Source organism: Epinephelus fuscoguttatus, linkage group LG6 (assembly GCF_011397635.1).
Source record: "Epinephelus fuscoguttatus linkage group LG6, E.fuscoguttatus.final_Chr_v1".
In the NCBI taxonomy this organism is placed as follows: domain Eukaryota; kingdom Metazoa; phylum Chordata; class Actinopteri; order Perciformes; family Serranidae; genus Epinephelus; species Epinephelus fuscoguttatus.
Window position 1 is genome coordinate 32,798,208 of NC_064757.1, and position 21,395 is coordinate 32,819,602.

Sequence of the window (21,395 nt, forward strand, 5' to 3'; positions counted from 1 at the left end):
TACTAATTAGTTAAACTAAGTTAAACTGACTCAGGTGGAGTCACTCCACAAATGCATTCAGTTAGGGTCACAGCAGAATCTGGTTCAGAGCTTTTCTCTCTATCATATCCCACGCAGCAGATTTCACATCACTGAAGAGCAGCAACACTGGTGGTCTCGGCTAGAAAATGCAGATGGTCGTCTCTACGGGAATCCATCTTTGTTATCCTTCAGAAACATTAAATAGGCCTCTGCAGATGATGCATGTGTGTGTTTGTGAGTGTGTGTGCATAGGAAAGTGAGGTTCCAGGTTTCTGAAACCTGAGTGAGCATTGCACAGGGAATGCTATCCATAACATCCTACTCTGAGAGGCTCCTTCTGTGAGGGAGGTGGAGTGGTAGAGCACGGCTAGCACAGACGAAGACAGAGAGAGAGAGGAAGGTGGGATAGACTACCCATAATTCTGCTGTATTTCATTCCTGCCCCCACAAGCAGTGATTAATTCTGTCCTGAGGGGAGGTGGTGACATGACCTACTACTCCATGACTACTACATGACATTTCTACTATATTCTAACTATTACATCCTGTCTGTTGGTGGCAAACTGCTACTCGAGACAACGGAAAAAATGACTGGAACAAAAGATGTGTAATCATGGGTTTCTGCGTTGGCCTGTGCTGGTAAGATGCTCAGTCAGAAGTACAGTGCTTCCTACTCAATATACAGAGACAAAGAGAAGCAAAACCTGCCCAACACAATATGGTAACTGTAAAACTAAAGACAAAAAATATGGATGAAACTGCAGTGAGAGTTAAACTCAGTACTGATATGTTAATAATCACAGGGTCCCATGGGTCTATTTTCAAATGACATGATCTGACTAACTGAAATAAGAGCTACACTAGTTATACATCATATCTTTAGTTTTGAAGATCAAATGACAAACCTTGACCTGCCTAACAGCATATAACAGAGTCATAAACTTCAATAAGGGGAAAAACATACAGGCGGACAAGAAATTAGGAGGATCTGTGTTCCAGAGCTCAAAGGCTGTTTCATGGACCATTTACTGGCAAGGATTAAAAGCAAGCATGTTGGGAGCACATGCCCTGTGCGTTCTCTGACCCTGTTAAACAGACGAATGTTGAATGGAGTACTAAAGAAACAAATGGTGACAGTAAACAAACTGATACGTTTTTTGAGACGGCCAAATCCGGATCATTGTTGGCAGGCGGCATCTTTGTGATAGACGTTGGATACGCACCAAACCATGACAGTGTTCTGCCTAGTGTCGCCCTACTAGGCTGTGATTGGTTGGTTTTTGTCACGTTGACAAATCAGGGTCTAAAGCGTTACCAGGTTAGGGGAAAGAGATCAACGTTAGGATTAAAACCAGCTATTTACAGCACAGTAGGGTGGGACTAGGCGTTCTGTGGGTGCATTCTAGCTTCAACCCAACTTTGTCCCCTGAATCCAGATCCCGAGGCATTCATAGAGTAGAGGAGTACAATATTCCCCAAGCCTGGGTCATCTCTGGGTTCTCCACTTAGCTGGATGTGCCAGACAGGCATCCAATTAAGATTTCCCAACTGAGTTAACTGGCTCCTTTCAATTCGAAGGAGCAGTTGTTCCCCAAAGCTCATTCTGGATGTTAAAGCTCCTTAACTTGTCTCTGCAGGTGAGCCAAAGACACCCTGCAAGAGAGATGTATTTCTGCAGCTTGTATCCATCACTTTATTCTTCAGTCACTAACTCCAGTATCCTTAGTCACTGGCACTGAAAACCTTCTGGCAACAACACCTAAGAGACACATCAGTGGAGGGTTTCTAGAGGTAAGAGTTGGAGACTTTGTGTAAAGGGGCTTCAGCCAGACATTCACAGTTCACACACACTGTACATTTGGGTTAAGCTGCTTTTGCTGCCACTCGACTTGACTCACCACCGGGTGTTGATTAGTCAGCAGCACTTAGTAACTTATGTTCTAATGTCGTGTTTTTATGGGCAGCCCACAACTAGTACAGAAGTCTAAAAACACAACGCCACTCCGCAGGCCATTCAACCCAATCAGCCTCTTGACATCTCCCTTGTTCACCACATGAGCTTAAAGTCCATTTGCAAAACTATAGCATCCACAGGCGGTGCCCTCTCTCTCAGTGACATGTTGGGAGCTTCTATCATCATACTTATAGGGTGTCTCTCATCCAACGCAACTCTAGAAAAGAAGAGTCCAGTCCAGGGGTTAAGTTCCAAAGCCAGTGCTGTGCATAGAGGGAAATCCAGTAATACCTAGTTGGTACTGCTTCATGCTCCATACTAGCTCCAGCTCCTTTTACAACAGTTAGGTGATATTTCACATCTTAAGAGCCACTTTTCATAATCATGGTTCAGCATGCCATGGCCTCAACCTTGGCCTGCCACCCACTTGGCATTACACTAGACTACTACACTTAACCTCTGAGGGAGATGACCCACATGGCATTAGCCCCATGTTATTTGTTGCCTTACCAGGTCAAATCAGTATAGCCCAGCCACAAGGGACTGTTCAAAGCCTGGCTGCAGGAGGAGACCTTAAATTCCCTATTCCAGATGAGGTTTGCCTTTGCCCAAAACACCAATTTACAGAGATCTTTTGATTGTTCTTAGTTTGGCCTCTTGCTGGGGGACCACTTTCCCTTAAGATACCCAACCCGGGGTGATGTCTCAAACATCACCGCTCCCAGGTTCACAGAGGCACACACAACCCCTAACACCACCATCACTAGAAAGTAGTGAATTTATGTCGTTTCTGAAATACTCAGACTAACAAAGTTATAAGTCATTATAAATGCACACTGTAGTTTGAGCTCTGCTCTGAAACCACCCACTTTTGACTCTACACACAACTGTTTACTTGAACACACAGTTAAAATGAAAATAGCCATTCATGTGTATGTGTATACTTATTTATTGGCAAGTATGTGTGTGAATGTCTAAAATTAAACAATGCTTTTTCTGATTGTGACAGATCTGTAGAAGCTGTGGTACTTATTTGTAAAATACATGAAGTTAACTGCAGTTAGTGATGCACAGGATGGAATAAACTGACAATCACTGTAAATGAGGCAGGTTACCTGGTTTGGCGTTCTTGCAGCGGGTTTGTCCTGGTGGTTGGCGAGGATGAGGAAAGGCAGTGTGCAGAGCTGCGGGTGCTGTAGGGCCGAGTGTAGCTCATTACGGGCTGCCTCAAGGTCCTCATCTGATGAGGCACTGTCCAATACGAAGACTACACCCTGTGACCCCTGGTAGTAACGACTCCAGTATTTCTTGATGTTGTCGGCTCCTGCAGAGAGATACAAAAACATTTTTCTATTAAATAAATAATGAATATAAAAGATGTTAGCAATTACTGCTGTAATGTTTGAAATGGTGTTTGATCATTTGTGCAAAAATAATCAGGATACATCCAATTTTAAAAGTCAAACATCCACAGTATTTGTTACACATGATTTGGGTAAAACCAAAACCACTAAGCCTTGCGGTATAAAGTTCAAACTACCTCTTTTCCTGCCAAATTTCTCGGCAGCTCCTTAGCTCACTGTTAAGACACAGGAGTGAATCTCCCAAGTCCTTTAAGTAAATACACATACTCACTGGATTATTCAAATGGAGTCTGGGCTTGTTTTCAAGGCCACACTGACACTGAGTTCACAAAGAATGACATATGGTTCCTTTATTGTGTGCTGATTTAAGAATGTCCTTTCATAACAGTTTGGCTCACAGCAACTTTATTTGTTAGTGTAAGTAATTTGAGTGAGAAACCTACATGGTTACAAAATGTGTTCCTGTTGTTCCTTTTGTCCTTTTGCTTACTGACAGTGAAGGCAAAGCTTTTGCAGAGGAAATACATTTTCACAAACATCTCCTGTGCTCTTTCTGCAATGTAGTGGCATTTGATCAGGGTCTGGTCAAATTCCACCTGCTTTGTAGCATTGGTAGAAACTAACCCCAACACCACAACCATTTCTCACCTCAAGCAAAACATTGTCATGTGATTAGTAGAGCTTAGTGGCACCAGTTAACTGCATGTCTTTTCCTGATTAGAATCTTTTAAAAGACATTTTTAGGTCTTTCTTGCCTAATTGATAGGACAGTTGTTAACATGAAAGGGGGAAAGAGAGTGGAATGACATGCAGCAAAGGGCTGGAGGTTGGAATCTAGCCCATGGCCGCCGCAGCAAGGACAGGGCCTTTGTACATGGGGTGCCTGCTCTACCAAGTGAGCTAATGGGCGCCCCCTGATTAGACAATTTTCGGGGCAATAAAGTCCATTAAGAATCTTGAGCAACCATGCCTGTCGAAAAATAATCCTTCCAAAGTAAATACATTTTTTTCAATCAAAAGTTCCAACAAAAGAATCATGGGTGAATTCACAAAACTTTTGCCGCCACTAAACGGCACAAATAAGAAGAAACTGTTAAAATTGGTAAACAGGTTTTTTTTTGTCCAGTGGGAAAGGGGCTAACTCTCATAGCAGCCACGAACGGTGAACGACACCTTAGACCGTACTGCAGAGCAAATAGCATCTCTGTGCTCCTGTGGTATCTTTCCCGTATTTGAATTAGGCAGTAGGCATACATGTGACACAAAATTAGCCCCTTTCTATGCTCATAAGCCTAATCTCAAAAACACTCTAATTCACGAATATCAGTGCTACTAGCTACATGCAGTTACACTGAAGTTATTAGCATCTTCAAAGAGTTGGTGGTAACTCTGTCATGCTTTAATTTCTTGTCTGAAGTTTTAAGGAATGCCTCAGCACCTCATTAGTTGGGGCCTGTAGCTCACGGTTGGGAAATTTCAGTTTTCTTTTTCTCTCTGCCATTGATCACTCTGTTGTGTTCTTTGCACAAAGGCAACATTTACCACATACATAATTGCAATCAGATGCAAAAGAGTCAGACTGCACTTAGTTGCAAAACTTTATAGGCATGTTTGCGCTGTAATATCATTAGTGCAATAACTTTTCTGAACTGGACCTTAACACTAGGGCTGCAACGATTAGTCGACTAATCAATGACTAATCGACTATTAAAATAATCTGTGACTATTTAAGTAGTTGACTTAGCGGTTTGAGTCATTTTTCATAGAAAAGTACTATAAAAGTACCCCAACATACTCTTGCAGCTTCTTACATTCAAATATTGGCAGCTTTACACACTCTCCCATGACGGTGAACTAAAAGCCTTTGGCGCGAGTACAAAACAAGATTCTTTGTAAATTCATCCCCCAGTCTGTTTTGTGCCGGAGCTGCATCACAAACTATGGCTTAATCGCTGAAATACATTAAAAGTGATTCAAATAAACACCATATTATACCAGAGGTAATAAAAACCAGTAGAGCAACCTTGTAGGTGCTTTTACATTTCACATTAAAGTATATCAATCAATTGAATTCATGCTGCAGTTAAAATGGCCAAGTTAATTAATTCAATACCACTTATCATAGACTGTACTCTTCCAAAGCCTGCATAAAACAACTGCATTATCACTTGGCAAAACTCAATATGAACACAGTGAAGCTGGCAGCAACCAGACACTACAAAGACAGAGTCTGAGTAGCAGGTAGAAAACCCCACTCCACCCTGCCTACATGACGCGTCGCCTCCATGCCACATGCATCTTAGCTGTAATTTTCTGTCACTGTGGATCTGAAAATGCTCACCCTTTTACAAACACGTACACAACCTGTCCTTCTTTGTCACACTACCATTCAGTCCATGAAGAAAAAAAGTTAAGGGTAAAAATGACAGCCAGATGACAGCTTCTGCCATCGCCCTCTCTTCATTGATGCTGACAAACTTACTCAACACCACAAACCATGATATGCTAGTCACATCCTACATGTTACTCATGCTCCTTCAGCACTGGGACATCTTGCTCCTGTGACTACTGGAATCCATTGTAACTGACTGAACACACGTTGACCACAGCCGCTGATCTCCTTTAATGAGGAAACTACACATTTCAAGCAGACAGCAGGTGAGTTTTTTTTTTTTTTAACTCAAAAGATAGATGTAAATTGAGGTGTCAATACAGACAGTTTGTCCTTAATATGAAAAAAATATAACAATTATCTTGGAAAAAAAAAAAAGATCTTGTCGAGATGAATTCAGAACTTTGTACTGAGTGTAGATATTTTACTTATCAAGACCTTGAAGTAAGGCAGGAAGGAGGGGGAACATTTTACAGCTAACTTAAAAAAACAGTCGTCAACAACTTTCTTTGGTGTCTTAACTTCAGCACAGCATTGGCTATTGTCCTCTTTTATATCGTCTAATATAAAAAACAAACAACTTGTCAACTGCTCTTACACGTCAATTACACTTCATTAACTCAGTTAAATGCTGTCCTTTTAACAACATGTTTTCCATTTAATTGTTTTAAATGTTTGTCCTACACGCTCACCAAACTTGTCAGCACTGCATACACAACTACAAAGGGTCCTATCACATTGCATACGCAAGTACATGCATTTGCTTTTACGAGGTTGTACTTTCTCTGGTTAAAATTATCCTCCTCCGTCTGGTGAGGTTACTTCCTTTGCAAACTTGTGAACTGTTGTTTTGTTATTGTTGCTCATAGTAAGATAACTGCCAAGAAGTGACGAACTGTGAGGCTGGCAAATGTTTAAACATCACGAAGTGCTCTCAGTGACATTTACCTCCCTCCCCTCGTGCTCTCCCTCCCATCCCTCCCTCCCTTCTTTCCTCCCCCACTCTTTCTACTCACACCTCTCACTGGAGTGGAAAGCTATCAGACAAAGTGGCACTTGAGAGATTGACTAGGAAGTTTCTCTCATCTTTGCCTGGAAATGGTGGAATGTCCGTCACATCTCATTGGGTCTCGTTGGCAACTTCTGCCACCTATTGGCCTGACAGGAGGATTTCCAAACATGACATCATGATTCTTGGGGGGGATGCTGGCAGCCTTACTACATATCATTAATCAAATAAGTGCACCATGAGCAAGACCTCATGCCTTTGCTCCTTTTTCTCTCTTTCTTTCTACTTTTCTGCTCTTTAACACTTTTATGCATCTCTATATATATAGCTTGTAATTTAATCAATTATTTAAAAACATTAAAACAGGTTTAAACTTTTAGATTTCATTGAAACCAAATAAGCCAAAAGTCCACAGTGCAGCACGAGAGGTAAAAATAGCATGTCAATGAGAGTCATGTCTCTTAGTGACCCTGTCAAAGACTGACTCATCAGTTGGGAGCCTTATTGCCTCATTCACTCACTGTATGGGTTTTGACTGTATAAATGAAACAATGAATGGCTCTGGCAAAATCAAACACCTCACTGAATCATGAACTAACTTAACTCTTTGTACTCAACTCATTAAAAGTATCACACAGTAAGGTCCAATCTTGTGGCATGTTTGGTTGGATGCTCCTGAAGTCCGAGTCTGCGACTGGATTTGCAATTAAATATTTTATTTGTATCCGTGTTCCCAAAATGTTTCGTGTCTGCTTCTAACTTAAGTCACATTTCGCATTTCCCAGAATAGCCATCAACATCCCTCCCTGTGCCTGGACTTGATGCATTTAGCTGTTGGTCTAATGTGTAGGTGCAGAGAGCAACAAAACAAGCTATCGTGTTATTAATGGCAAGAGAGCAACAATTTCCAGTCAGGACAAAATATCATAAAACATATCTTGTGGCTGCATTACATAATTGTCTACTGAGGCTACCCCTGGCCAAAGAAATCAATGTCTTTTGCTTTCCTGTGATGGATTTAATCCCTGTTTGTGTTGTTAAAGTTTTGCAAAATGGTGCATCAGCTATGGGGTATTTTTGCTTCAGTTTTGAGTGAATAAGCCTAAAACTTTCTGTTTATCACCAGTGTTTGGACAAGATTATTAATAAGTTATCCTTTTAAACTTTACCACAGCTTTCCTGAAAATATCCTAACATATAGATACAATACAATATAGAAGCAGACTAAAAATGCACAAGAAAAACAAATGTGTTTCAGTATGACTTGAACACTGCAGATATATTTTCTACATAAGACAACATGTTAGTCACATGTTACTCACGGTTTCTGTATGATTCCAACAATGTTACACTGTGGAAAAAAACAAGTGTATGATGTCAGTGTGTGACGACAGAAAGCAACCCTCTCTGGGATCAAATGGATAGAAATCTGATCTGAGGAAAACACCTCCCTCCCTCCCTCTCTCACTCACTCAACACCAAGTGAGACTTTTTCAACCGCTTGTAGCAAATGAAGACGAGCTATAACAAGGAACTTAATTACTTATTCAATGTACACCATATGAATGCTTAATGTGTATGCATGGTTTGAGGTCTGGGAGACCTGCATCTTAATGACTGTATATGTTTCACAGGCATTTGATGATTCATTGCATATGCACGGCTGACTGCTACAGACCACTGTAATGTGAAACACTTACCAGAGCTACCAGTCATTACTGATGCAGCCACTTTCCCTGTCCATTAAATATTTCTTGTAATTCTTTTCTGGTGTGTTGTCAGACAGAAACGTTTCACACAGCTTTATGCTCGTCAGGTCATGATGAGTAAAGCCTCTAGCTGTGGTTTTTAGGGGTAACATGATTAGCTGATGAACGGACTGACAGAATTTTATTCAGCAACTAAAATGACAAATATTACTTAGGTCCAGCTTTTAAAATGTAAAGATTTGTCTGATGTTACAGCACATTGTTCATTTTATGGCTCTTGGCTCTTCGGCCTTCGGAAATTTAACAGGCAGTTTCACAATTTCCGCCATTTTATGGGCAAAATAATTAGTCAATTCATTGAAAATAAAGATCTGTAAATGAATCTATAATAAAAATAATTGTTAATTTCAGCTGTAAAACTTTTAAGACTTTGTTAAAATGATGAAATGCTAAAATTGAGAAGCAAGCACAGTATGGCACCTTACTTACCACACAATATTATCAGAAAACAGCATCATGTTTCATCTTACAAAGTCTAATAAATGACACAAATACACTTTATAAAATGGGTATGTTTATGTTCAAATTGGTGTACTGCAAATCTATCTAGTCTTTGTTGTGTATTTGATTATCTCTATTTAGCCAAAGTCTGATTTTGTTGAGGGATCGTGGGGTTGGAGAGAAAAACTGAGGCTGAAAACATGTTGTCAACAGAAAAGAGTAAAATTTAAAGATTCTCTGGAAGTCATGATGCCAATAATGCAGGAAGAGGGGAAAATGGGAAAAGCAGACGTCCACTGGTTATGCAAACACAAGAGGCAATGGTGTTTGAGTGATCAGGTTTCTTTTTTCTTTAGCACAGTGTAACTACGAATTAATAAACAAAACTTTGAGACAATTGCCAGTAAAACACACGCAAGCAATTACATTGTAAAAAATCAAAAGCAGACAGTCTTCTTAATTCAGATTTCCTTTCAATGTGTTTAATGGCTTGTGTTCCTGAGCTCATCTCCAAATTCAAACAGCCTGTGATGGTCTACATGTCAAAAATGAGTCAACGTAGTTGAAACTTGCTACCCTATATTTCCATTTGGTCTAAATTAGGCTACTGTTGAGGCTTGTTCTGTTTGTTGTTGGGTATCGATGCAGGTATGGTTTCAGATTCACCGTCAGCTTCAACCACACTTTCTCATACATGTCTGCCTCCCATCGCTCATGCTTTTTGCCAGCTTTTACCTTGAACGAAATGCAAACATGTTGCTAATCATGTCTTTTTTTCACTCTTGAAAGTTGAAACACTGAAAGCAACCCTCTTTGAAGTCTCCCTAACGAAAAACAGACTGTTTTTTTTTCTCTGAACAAAACAGCTACAATACGGTGATGGGAGGGAGCGCTGGGAGTGAGGGAGGCCTCTTGTAATAAAGTTTGCTTACTTCACTGAGGAGTGACCTGGGGCTGGAGCTGGAGTGAGGTGGAAAACACTTCAGCTGTTGATACACTCATCAACCTGCAGTCTCAGCAGTGTCTGTTTCTAAGTAAACAGTTCCTGTGTGAGGCCTGGTCTCAAACACACATCAATCCCTCTCAGTTATGCACATAATCAAAAAATCTGGTTTACAGAAATGTGCCACCTCTTAAGATCTGAGATCGATAAGTTGTAATTTGGTTTTCGCTCTTTGCCACCCAGGACCCCTGCTTTCCTTTGGGTGAGCTATTTTCATAATGTGCCACTGGGACTGGCACAGCTGTTTGTGGTTATGGACAAGTAATGTGACTGGTTGAAATTGCAGTGATTAATCATCACAATCTTTCTATTTATATTCCACGTTACAGGACCCACACGTAGGCTGCTGTGCCCATGTAATATCAAGAGCACATGTACATGTCCTCGATGTTATTGCACATTTCACGTAGCACTTTGCAAATTCATTGTTAAAATACTTGCTTAGAAATTTGAACTTCAAGACTTGGTTTGGCTAATGCCCTTTCAAGACATTAATGGGCTATCCCTTATAGTATCTATGATGCACTGTTCACCCACTATCAACAAAAAACCCAACATCAAACAGGGTAATATCCTTGAATGAGGCCTCCAATAGAGATCGGTTACACGTTGGTCCTCAGAACTCAAAATCAGAACAGTCTGCGACCGTCAGCGTCTGCTTCAAACCCAAATGACAATTTACAAATTATTTCATTTTTGGTCAAATCTCCTCCAATGCAAAGGAAAAGCTTCCCGGTTGGGCAAAGTAACACACACTGTGGTCCTATTTGATAGTAATAAGAACCACATTGGGTCTGCCATAGCTACGATGTAGTGGTTTTGCTCTGGGACGTGCTCACATACTTCCTTTGCCTGTTGGTGGTCACAGACAACGGGTAAATGTTCTGTGATGTTCCTGCATCTTGCTCATCGTCCCTGTTATTTTCTGTATGTGTATGTGAAGGACTAAGAATGGATAAGATGGACTCTGTATATGTGCCATGAACTGCAGTGACAAGTTCAAGTTTAAACACATCTTTCACATTAACACACATCGCATATGCCGAACACTCACTGAGGCAAATCTTTTCATATAAATTGTCTGATTACTGGAACATAGAAAAGGTATTAGAGAGCCTGGTGACAAATACTGTTCAATCAAGAACATGGCATATGCACATATCTACTTCAAATCAAAACCCTCAACAGCAACGAGTGGTGATTATTACGACCACTTCTTCATCAGCTGTCAATGCGTGGCATGAATGCACACTGTGAAATGGCCCGTCTAGACTTGACGTCATGTCACTGTCCAGACGTATACGCACACACTCATGCACGCACTTAATAGATTCCTCTCTGTGTCCCCGGAGGTGCCCTTCCCACCTAATCCCTATACCTGGCACCAGCTGGGTACCAAATGCCTGCCAGATGAAAGATTGCCAGATGCAAAATTCTCAATGTCGACTTACTGAATAGGCTTTATTACGCTTTATTCAGATGAGTACAAAGAGCTTTCGTTTTACAATGCTGATCCCCAGTTTTGCTGCCCCACTGTTTAAATGAATGGCGATTTCATCTCTTCATGCTGGCAATCTTAAAATGAAAATTCTCTCTGAATATCTATTTGATTCTAGATTAAATTTTTAAATTACTTAGTAATACAAGGTGCCATACAGGTGATACTGCCTTGCTGTGCCAGAGTGCACAGTGGCTAGAGTATAAAATGATTTTTCCACTTTTATATCTCTACTAACCTCTACCATATTTCTAAACCAAGGTTGGCATATCGTTCATGCACTAGTGAGAGGTGACACTGCAGCATTTTTTTTTTTAACTCGTGGCTCAAAGAGAGGACAGACTGTAGTGACAGACCACACAGTTTGTCTTTTAGCGTGCACGTGTGTCTGATTTTTTTAAAACAGTCTGCTGTTCAGCTGTTGAAGCTGATTTATTTAGACTTATTTGTTTCAGATTAAGCTTCAGCTGGACTTTGGGTTTAATTATTTTGTTCTTTCATCCTGCCACATTGCTGTCACCACGATACTTTCCCTGTTAAAAATGAAATGCACAGATGTGGAAACCCTGTTAGGAAATCAAGCTTCTTCAGGAAGAACCTAGCTGTATTCAACGCGTTCTTCTTAATCCTTTACGTCAGTTAAAGGAACTAGATTCCTCACCTACATTATATCAAAGAAATCAGGGCACTGCAGAAAGCTGACAATAACTAGGCCATTTACAAGCATGTAAACACACTAAATGATAAGACAGACAGAGAAGTCCTGCTGGATAATGACTGGGAGGCAGTGTGCTTTATCACAGCCAGACAATGTGTTCAAATCAATAAGCAAGGAGAGCCTGACGGGAATGAAGATTGAAAGAGAGACAAAACGAGAGACAGAGAAAGCACAAATGGTGGAGACAAGAGGCGATGGGAGAGGAAGAAAACAAAAACGGAAACCAGAGGTGAAGATAAAGAAAGAGAACAAATGAAAACAAGAGAGCAGGGACCTCAATTACAAATGCATGAGTGAGACAAACGTATAGCCTGGTCTGAATCATTGCAAGCACCATACATCAGGGTTACCTGGACATAAGCTGCTTTGTGCCTCTGGTTTAAAAGGACAGCTTGCGCTTATGACAATCTAGAGCAGTGCTATCGAGGCAGGGAGAGTTAAAAATGCATTACAAGGCTTAGCAACCATATAAGTTACCGTCAACTACACTTCCACGGGTTCAAAGTGAGGGCGCTCCAATTGATCGGCCATCGATTGTTAGTGGATGATAATCACAGTTTGATCAGTGTTCTCTAAGAAAGCCGATCATAAGAGACAATCAGTTGATGCAAAACAGACAATTTCTCTATGTGCAGCTTGAATGCAGATGAAATATTATAGCCTAGTTGGCAAATATGAGTGTGTGTGTTTTCGTGTGAGTGAGAGAGAGAATGAGAGAGAAGAGCATATTGGAGTTGCAAATGTCGGTTATATGCTGGAGGATGCAGACGTGAAACTGTAGTAGGGCAAGTAATGACTCAGCCTGTGTTTTCCACCAGATAATGCTAAGATAAAATCTTATAAGTCTGACTAAAATAACAGAGCTATTGGTTTTGGCTAGACGAGATTGAATGAAATGTTCAGTGTAATCTGGTGACTAAGGAAGACTAAAATATCAGCAGTCTCATTGACCAAAACTAAACGATTTGGGCATTTTAGTTTAATCTATTAGACTTAGATAAGACTTAAATGCCCAGACATTTTGTCAACTGAAAGTTCACCTGAAAAAATGCTGACAAAACTAGCACTACTTGTGATTCATGAAACCTTCTTATCCCACCAATCACAGCATTGGAATGACGGGGAGCTGACAAATGTAGCAGCTGAAAACGATCATCTTTTAAATATCTAGAGGCCTCACCCCTTGAGTTAACAAAATGGAGAGGCGTAATATGGCCAAGAAGAGAAACCTCTCTAAGCTAGGAATTGAAACGCTAACTACCCAGGTCCAATTTAACTGACTGGTTCTATTTGACACCCTGGAATGTGTCACCAAAGGAAGTCTGAAAACCACAGTATGGAAAGAAATCACTGCTGCGGTCAGCAGTGTTGCAGTGGATAATCAAACTTGAGATAGGAATATTTAATTTATGCATGCATGATATGTTCTGACCTATAGCATACATATAACATTAGCCCATTTCTAATATTACATTGATATTGTTACAAGATTCATATAAAAGCTTATACAATGCAAGCTGCAAATACTTACATGCCAGTCAGAATATGGTCTAGTAACAATTCTCGAACTGCTGCGCCGCAAGTCCACGCAACTCACACAAGTTGAGAACTGATGTGAGATATAATCACTGTCACAAATGCTGTGATTTGCGTGAAAATGAGTGTACGACCAGTTTTCTATCACATTTGTTTTATGAAAGAGGGCCACTGTGTCCCCAACGAACCCCGAGGTGGTTTGGCCGGTCTGTTCAGAGTCCGCCCTCAATGGGTTTTGGGTGCATTTACACCTGTACTTTCATATGGTCAATCACTATCTGATTGCATCTGATTACCCAAAACAAATTTTAATGCAAGGTGTAAGTAGGGTCTTAGAGAGGAAGTGGAATATGTTGCAAATTCTGCCTTTCAATACAATACTTTCTCATCTCTTTATTCTAATACTTGATACACGATGTTATTAAGAACAGTTTCATGAATAAATTAAGCAACATGATAAATCCCATGCTTTAAGTAGACCCCCTAATCAGTATCGGCAAATGCTGCTTTCAGCACCCTGGGTTTAGTGATCAGCCCTGACTGGAGCCCCCTTAGTTTAAAGCTTGCAACATGCTTGAAACCTGGCTCCTAAGAACAACTCCCAGTGCCATGTTCGGGTCACTCTCTGCTCTTTGCTGTATGCAAGATTCTTCTGCGTGCCAAAGGTGCTGACCCTAACACACACTTGTTTCCCATGTGCCCTTTTCCTGCTCAACTCAAACCACCTTCATCTCCCAGATGAAACGAATTGAGCAACTATCACGCTTGCCCTGCCAAGCAAACAGCAAGGATAGAATAACTGCATATAAAAACGATGTCTTGGGCTTTGTGGGGAAGGATTTCATGTATTTAACTGCTCTACTTGCTCTATTAAAAGCAGCAATACTGACAAATAGTTAATTTATGAAGCATGTGTGTTTCCGACCTCCGACACTTAAAGTCACCTGCGTAAGTAAGTCTTGCTTTACATTTCTTACTATAAAAGGGAGAATACCTCATTGACATTCAATGGGCTTTCCAGTGGGAGAGGAAGGAAATACATTGGAAGTGCCTCACTTCTTCACGCTTCTTCTCAACAAGCGCTTCTTTTCTTGCTTCTTAGTCAAGGCCGAGTGAAGAGAACAAGCCACAAAGGTATTGTGTAAAACAAGTTTTTTAGGGTTAGGAATACTGATGGCCGTGCGTCACATCTTGTATCATTTTTCTGCATCATTGGTGCAGTGCAAAATAACATAGGACTAAACCAGGCATGTTTGCTTGCTTTAAAGCCATAGGGAAAGGGGAGGAAAAAAGAATTCTGACAGAAATGAGAAGAGTTGAGTAAGTTACAAACAGTGCAGAAAGGGAGCTGCTTTAATCAGAGGACGATCTAAAAGTTTTGTTATGAAAACTGATCGGTGGAACATTATGCAAGAGCACCAACTCTCCCGACTCCTCATTTACGTCATGTACATTTGGAACGAGATGAGTGCGCCTTCATCCAGCCAAACAAAAGAGTTGCATATCAACATTTCACCTCAGACACAAACTTAAATCCAATACTGTGCTACAAATAAAAAAGTAGTCAGTGGAGCCGTCAAAACATCATGTGCTTGTTTTTACCCTGTCCAGCTCATCCATAACGGATGGCATCATAAATCGCTCAAATTCTTGTGCTGTGTGTATTTACAAGAAAGGGAGCAGGGGAGTAAGGGTCCAAGCTGGGGGGGGCAAAAAGAAAAAGAGAGCAGATTTCATCATCCTTTACTGTGTTGGCAGCCTATACTAACTTATCTAAATCAAAAGTGTCATCCATGGGACCAGTGTTTTTCCAACCACAATAATGTCCCACCAGACTGGCTTTGAACCAATCCAGAAAACCCTCTTTTGAAAACCCCCTAATGCGCTCTGTCCAAATTTGGTAGCACCCTCGTTGGTGGTCCCCCGGTGCCTCTTTGAGTGTGTGTGTGTTAGTGTCTGTGTCTGTGCGTGTATGTTTTTCATCTTTTCAGGAGGCTAGGATGGGTGAGCCTTCAAAACATGCGCTGCACCTGTCATCTGCCAATACGATGCTGAAAACAACATAAATTATTTTAACTCTCAGCAAAACAATATATTTTCTTGTGTCACTAAGGGGCACTGATTTATCCCTCTCCCTTTAAGGACAGGAAGCCTTCCGTCACATTTGTTCTGTTTACGTATCTCCACCTCAAGATCCCTCATCTGTGCTTATTAAACAGCTTCCTAGACTGCTGTACATTTCCAGGAATAACAGCGTGCAGATTGTACAGCCACTTCAAAAAACACTAACAGGTCTGATGTCTGTACACAAATGTCAGTCTGTGACCGAAAGGTGTGATGCTACTGGAGGTAAAAACAAACATGCTTTTGCTTCCTTGGCCTACACACATATCTGTGTAAACAGCTAATGAGATAATACCAGTTTTATAATGTATAAAGACAAACATGTTTTTAACAATCAACATTCCGGTAATTTAGATTTTGAGAAAAACAGTCGCTTTACTAATAGAGGATCAAAACACACCACCCACATACTGGGATAAAGGAAACAGTGTGACGATGGGCTGTAAACAAACTAATGAAATGGATCGTATCAAGCCATACAGTAATGAAGTCAAAAAGTTGCTGCTGTCAAACATCTAGGCCCAGGCATTTTCTCTCAAACTAATTCAGTTGCAGATGACTGGATTTGGTTCAGTTATGAGGCACTTGGGCAGAGCTGTGACGAGCAGACGTGAGGCCGCTCTGCGTAGCGTGTTCAGTCGCACGCCGTACTTCTTGCCTTGCTTTTGTCGACATCAACCTCTCTCTGGCTGGCATTCACGCCCACAGTGGCATTTTTGGCTGTGCTGGCTTGCCTGCTCACACACTATGACAAACACTGCTTGTACGATCACTTTATTGATTAATGATTAATCTAAATATTGATTTCATTATGTAAAATGAGCCCAACTCTAATCCTAACCATAGTAAACATCCTGTATATATCCTGATACGATAAGCTGCAAAGAAACAGCAACTCAATGTTTTCTACTTTCCTTTGCTTTCAAATAAATATCTCATTGTAGATTTAAAAAGGTTGCTGTTGCAGTTTTAGTTAGTATGTTAGTGTTGGGCTTCAGCTAGTCTTGCTTTGACCACAAGACCACATGAAAATGTCATGACTGGATCACTTTATTTCACTTAATTTCACCTAACTCACAGATTCACACTGTGGGATTCATGTGACAAAATTGTCAAATTCAATTCTGAAAGCATCACAGGCTTTACAGGCATGTTTTTCTTACCTCCAAGTTCTTTTACATTCAAGATGGCATTTGGAAATGGCACTGCTTTGATGCTGAAACCTGCGGGCAGAAAAATGAAAATCCATCATTGTGATGACAAAGAAATTGTGTTTATGTGTATGTGGACAGCACATGTCAGGAGCGATGAGAATCAACTTTTAGGAATGTTGGCTGGATTGCTTTTCAATAGTGAGAATATGTCTAAAAGAAATCTGACTTTAAAGAAAAAATCCACTTTATCTTTCAGTTTCCCTCAGGATATTTGGTGTACCTTGTCCAAACCACCAGCTGGTGAACACACAGAGGACTGACAACATATTTGTGTTGTACAAACGAAAAAAAATAACACTTTGTGTGGTCCGGGTTAGCAAAACAGAAAAACAAGAAAAGCTAAACAGAAAAGTGTTTTGTTCTACGTTGGAGTTAGAGGAGGACGGAGCTAATGTCTAAAGTGCTACCATGTATTATGTGGTTTGTTTCTGCGGTTGCATACGGTGGGAAATACTAAAGAAACCCACTGAAGGAAGAGATTTAATGCCGCTCAAATTATGCTAAATTGTCTTGGTGGGAATTCCTTTCCTGGAAACATTCACAAACAGGAGGAGAGATGGGTCAGACAACTGATTATGATTTTCTAAACATCTGAATTAACTGCTAAATGTGGTTTTTAAGCACATTACGACAGTGCAAAATCATGAAGTAAGAAGTGGGGGGGAACCGCAGGGAGACTTCCAACTCATTGTTCATCATGATCGTCCCTCTGTAGATGTTGGCAGACTCAGACTGTGCTGACAGCTAAATCTCATTTCAGAGAAGTGCGCTAAAATAATTCCCATGCTAAGGTAACTAATCGCCATATTTTATCTATTAAGGCCTACTCAGCGGCAGACGCAGACAGGTGTAAACTCCTATAAACCACCCCCTGCCACAGAGATATACACACTAACAGTTACAGGCTGCACATTTGGGAATTACTTTATATTTAGCTTCTACTGGTGAAAGTGCACAATGACTAAATCTAAAATGGGACTTCTGCAACAGCTCAAAGCTGACTGCTGACAAAGCCAGGGGAGGAAAAAGGAATGTCAGAGTCCTTGAGGGATTGCATTGCGTATATGGAAAGCAGAGCGTTGACTACCAAGAGAATGATGTACTAACCCTAAAGCCTCCTCTTCTGGACATACTTAACACCAGCCTCCCACTTGACTACAAGAAAGAAGCAGAGTATTGGCTGGTGAGATACAGCAGAGCATTTCTGGCATGAGCGCTGGGACTTTGGAAGACATAATGAAGACATGCTTCCCCCTATTGGAGAACTGTAATACCTGGATAGTATTATGTATCTGACGATTCTAATCCGGAGGACAACATGTTCTTGAATCATGAAAGCACTTGAGATGCTTGGGAAGTTTGCAAGAACACGTGAGGAAAGGAAGATCGGTACATCAGTGGAGAGTGCGTGCTTCTATTTAGGCATATGGATTTAACGCTCTCTTTCCCTCCGATCGATATGTTAAGTGCACATACCTGTTGTGGCAACGATGCCTTCGCTGCCCTCACTGCAAAGGCGTGAGAGCAGGCTGGTCTTTCCAGCACCTGTCAGGCCGATGCACACCACATCATACTCTGGTCTTGGTGGCGGGGGTCCTTTACAGCACAGTGCCCGGAAACACTAAACAAAACAAACAAAACAATAACTGTTAATTGGAAAACAGATCAAATGCAACTGGTGCAGATGGAGTTCTGTCCTTAAAGAGACAGCTCACCCCACAAAGACATATTTTTCCTCTATCCTGTAGTGCTATTTATAAATCTTGATTGTTTGGTGTAAGTTGCAGTGTGTTGGAGATATCGGCTGTAGAGATGTCTGCCTTCTCTTCAATATAATGGAACTAGATGGCACTCGGCTTGTGGTGCCCAAAGTGCTGTTGTTCAAATACATTTGAAAAACTCACATCAATGTCTCTTCCCAGAAATCATGATCCGGTTACTCAAGATAATCCACAGACCTTGTTGTGAGCAGTTTCATGTAGGTCTTTTTTTTCAGTCACATCACCATGCAGAAAGAAGCATACATCTACACGTAGACAAGATGTTTATGCTCAGCTAGCAGTAGATGCACGCTTCCTTCTGCGCAATGACGCAGGTGGCAGGTGTAGTTTGGTACAAAGAAGATATTTCCTACATGAAACTACTCAAAACAAGTCTGTGAATTAGCTTGAGTAAATGGGTCAGGAAATCTGCAAAAAAAAACCAAAAAAACCCAATCCACAACTGTTGAGCTTTCAGCACCACAAGCCGAGTGCCATCTAGTTCTATTATATTCGAGAGAAGGCAGACATTTCTGTTGCATGTATTTCCAACACTCGGCAACTCACACCAAAACAATCTAGACCACATCACAGGCAAGAGGAAAATCTTGGATTTTTTATTTTGAGGTGAACTGTCCTTTTAAAGTGAAATGGAATTCACTCTTGTGTCTCTCTAGCTTTGCAAGAAGACACTCATGTGCATCACAGCTGTCTTCAAATGATGAAGCAGGAAACCCTACGACATGTCAAAAATCTGGTCTATGAAATGCTTCCAGATTGTCAGTTGATGCAAGAGCAGCAAAATGTTTAGCCATGTCCAACCAGAGAGAATTTGAAAAGCAATGACAAAGAATAAAGGCCACAAGATGTTTTACTTTTATGATTTAATGAAATCATGTCATATAGAGTAAAAGTCTACACGACAAGAATATGTGAAAGGGAATTGAGTGAGTGTATAGACGCATGCATCTGGGCACTGGTGCAACATGTTTTTGTCTGCAGTGTCTGTGTGTGGACCCCGTCTGACTGGGCCCTTGTGGCGGCCAGAGACAGACCTGTCACTCCATGAATCACGGCCTGAGACTGAGGGCCTGCTGTGAGACATTAAGGGGCAAATGCAGTGTGAACCGTGAATGAGATCTTTAAACTTGTGTGGGGAGATCGGTATCCAAAACTAAAAAGAGATCTCTTTTATTAGCAAGACAGGAACCAGTCTGGACAAGGCAGGGCAGACACACACACACACACACACACACACACACACACACACACACACACACACACACACACACTTCCATCTACTATATCACATTTCAGGTGGAAGAACATCCAACACAAGACTGCTCACTGCTCTTGTCAGGGGATGACCCTTTGCAACACACTGCTACTCTGTTCAATCAAAGACTCTGACAGGAAGGAAAACACACACAAGTGTACACAAACTGCAGCACATCCGTGCGCACATTCACCAGGTGTGCTTGGGCGTGCCATTAAAACTTGTACCTCAGCTGGGATAAGCAGATGTAAACAAATGAGAGGATAAACAAACAATCTGTGTCAACATTCAAGTATCTTTTGGCACATGGTCAAGATTTAGGTCTGGTACAAGACAAGAGACCTCTTGTCTTGAATGAAGCAAAATGAACGATGACATTTTCCCAGACTAGCGTTGGTTTCTATGAGATACAACCATCTTTCAAACAGAAGGGGAACAAGAGAGCAGCAAAGAGCGGAAGCCTCGATTCTTTCGCATACCCCCAGACATCAGTGACCACCAGGGTCAGTTTTCAGAGCCGTGCCAAAACAGAGCTGCTGTTTGATGGAGATGTGGGGAATCTGCTTCAACAGAACCAGACGTCGGCTGAGCAACCCGACCCCCCCGACTCCTAGGTGAACCCGCCAGTCTGCTCAAACAGGAAACATTCTCCTCTTCCAGAAAAACGGTAAGATCAGAAACACACGCGTGTCAGATGGGGGAACACATGTAAAAACTTGGTCTGATGAGGTCACTCTATTTTCCTGCTTACCCTCTTCTTACCTTGTCACCTCCACCCCCCCCCCCCCGCCTACCTGCCCTGAAGCTACATGTAAAAGATTGCAGCAGAGGGAGAATAGCTGTCAATCCTCTGCGCTGACAGCTGATCTTTCAGAGGATGCAAAGGGTTGAGTTGAAAGAACTTGTGTAGCTATGAAGTTGCTATGAGTTAGAGGATTGTTATTTATTCACCCGCTTGTAAAATTATCAGAAGGTTGCTGCCTCGCTATGTGGGAGCTGACAGACAGGACAACTCCCACCACCTCTCTCTCCATGTACAGTGCAGATTTCACAACAGCTACCAGAGCAGCATCCTGGGCATGACCCTGGGGTCCCTATGCACACAGTGGCCCCTGTGAGACAGAGAGAGATGGGAGCTCCCACCTCTGGCCCTCCTTGACAGCACAAGATTGACGAGGAGAGTTTGGTCAAAAGGCTCACAGGAGAAAAATAAATATGTCCAGAGGCCTTTGCTTACCTCGAGACATGCCCCTCCCCTGTCAACCACACACTCAATGATCTGCGAGTCTGTGTGCTGTGTCACTGAGACTGAGAGC

At 41.5% G+C, this 21,395-nt stretch overlaps 1 protein-coding gene across 2 annotated transcripts in view; it reads right to left on the bottom strand.

Annotated features, from left to right (window-relative positions):
- Positions 1–21,395, bottom strand: part of arl15a (ADP-ribosylation factor-like 15a) — a 127,823-nt gene that overhangs the window by 61,549 nt on the left and 44,879 nt on the right. For both annotated transcript variants that reach the window (XM_049578049.1, XM_049578048.1), the window contains exons 2-4: positions 18,520–18,664; positions 16,993–17,052; positions 3,091–3,299 (exon numbers count right to left, since the gene is read on the bottom strand). In XM_049578049.1, the coding sequence (XP_049434006.1) occupies positions 3,091–3,299; positions 16,993–17,052; positions 18,520–18,664 (414 nt within the window). The remainder of the gene's footprint in view (positions 1–3,090; positions 3,300–16,992; positions 17,053–18,519; positions 18,665–21,395) is intronic.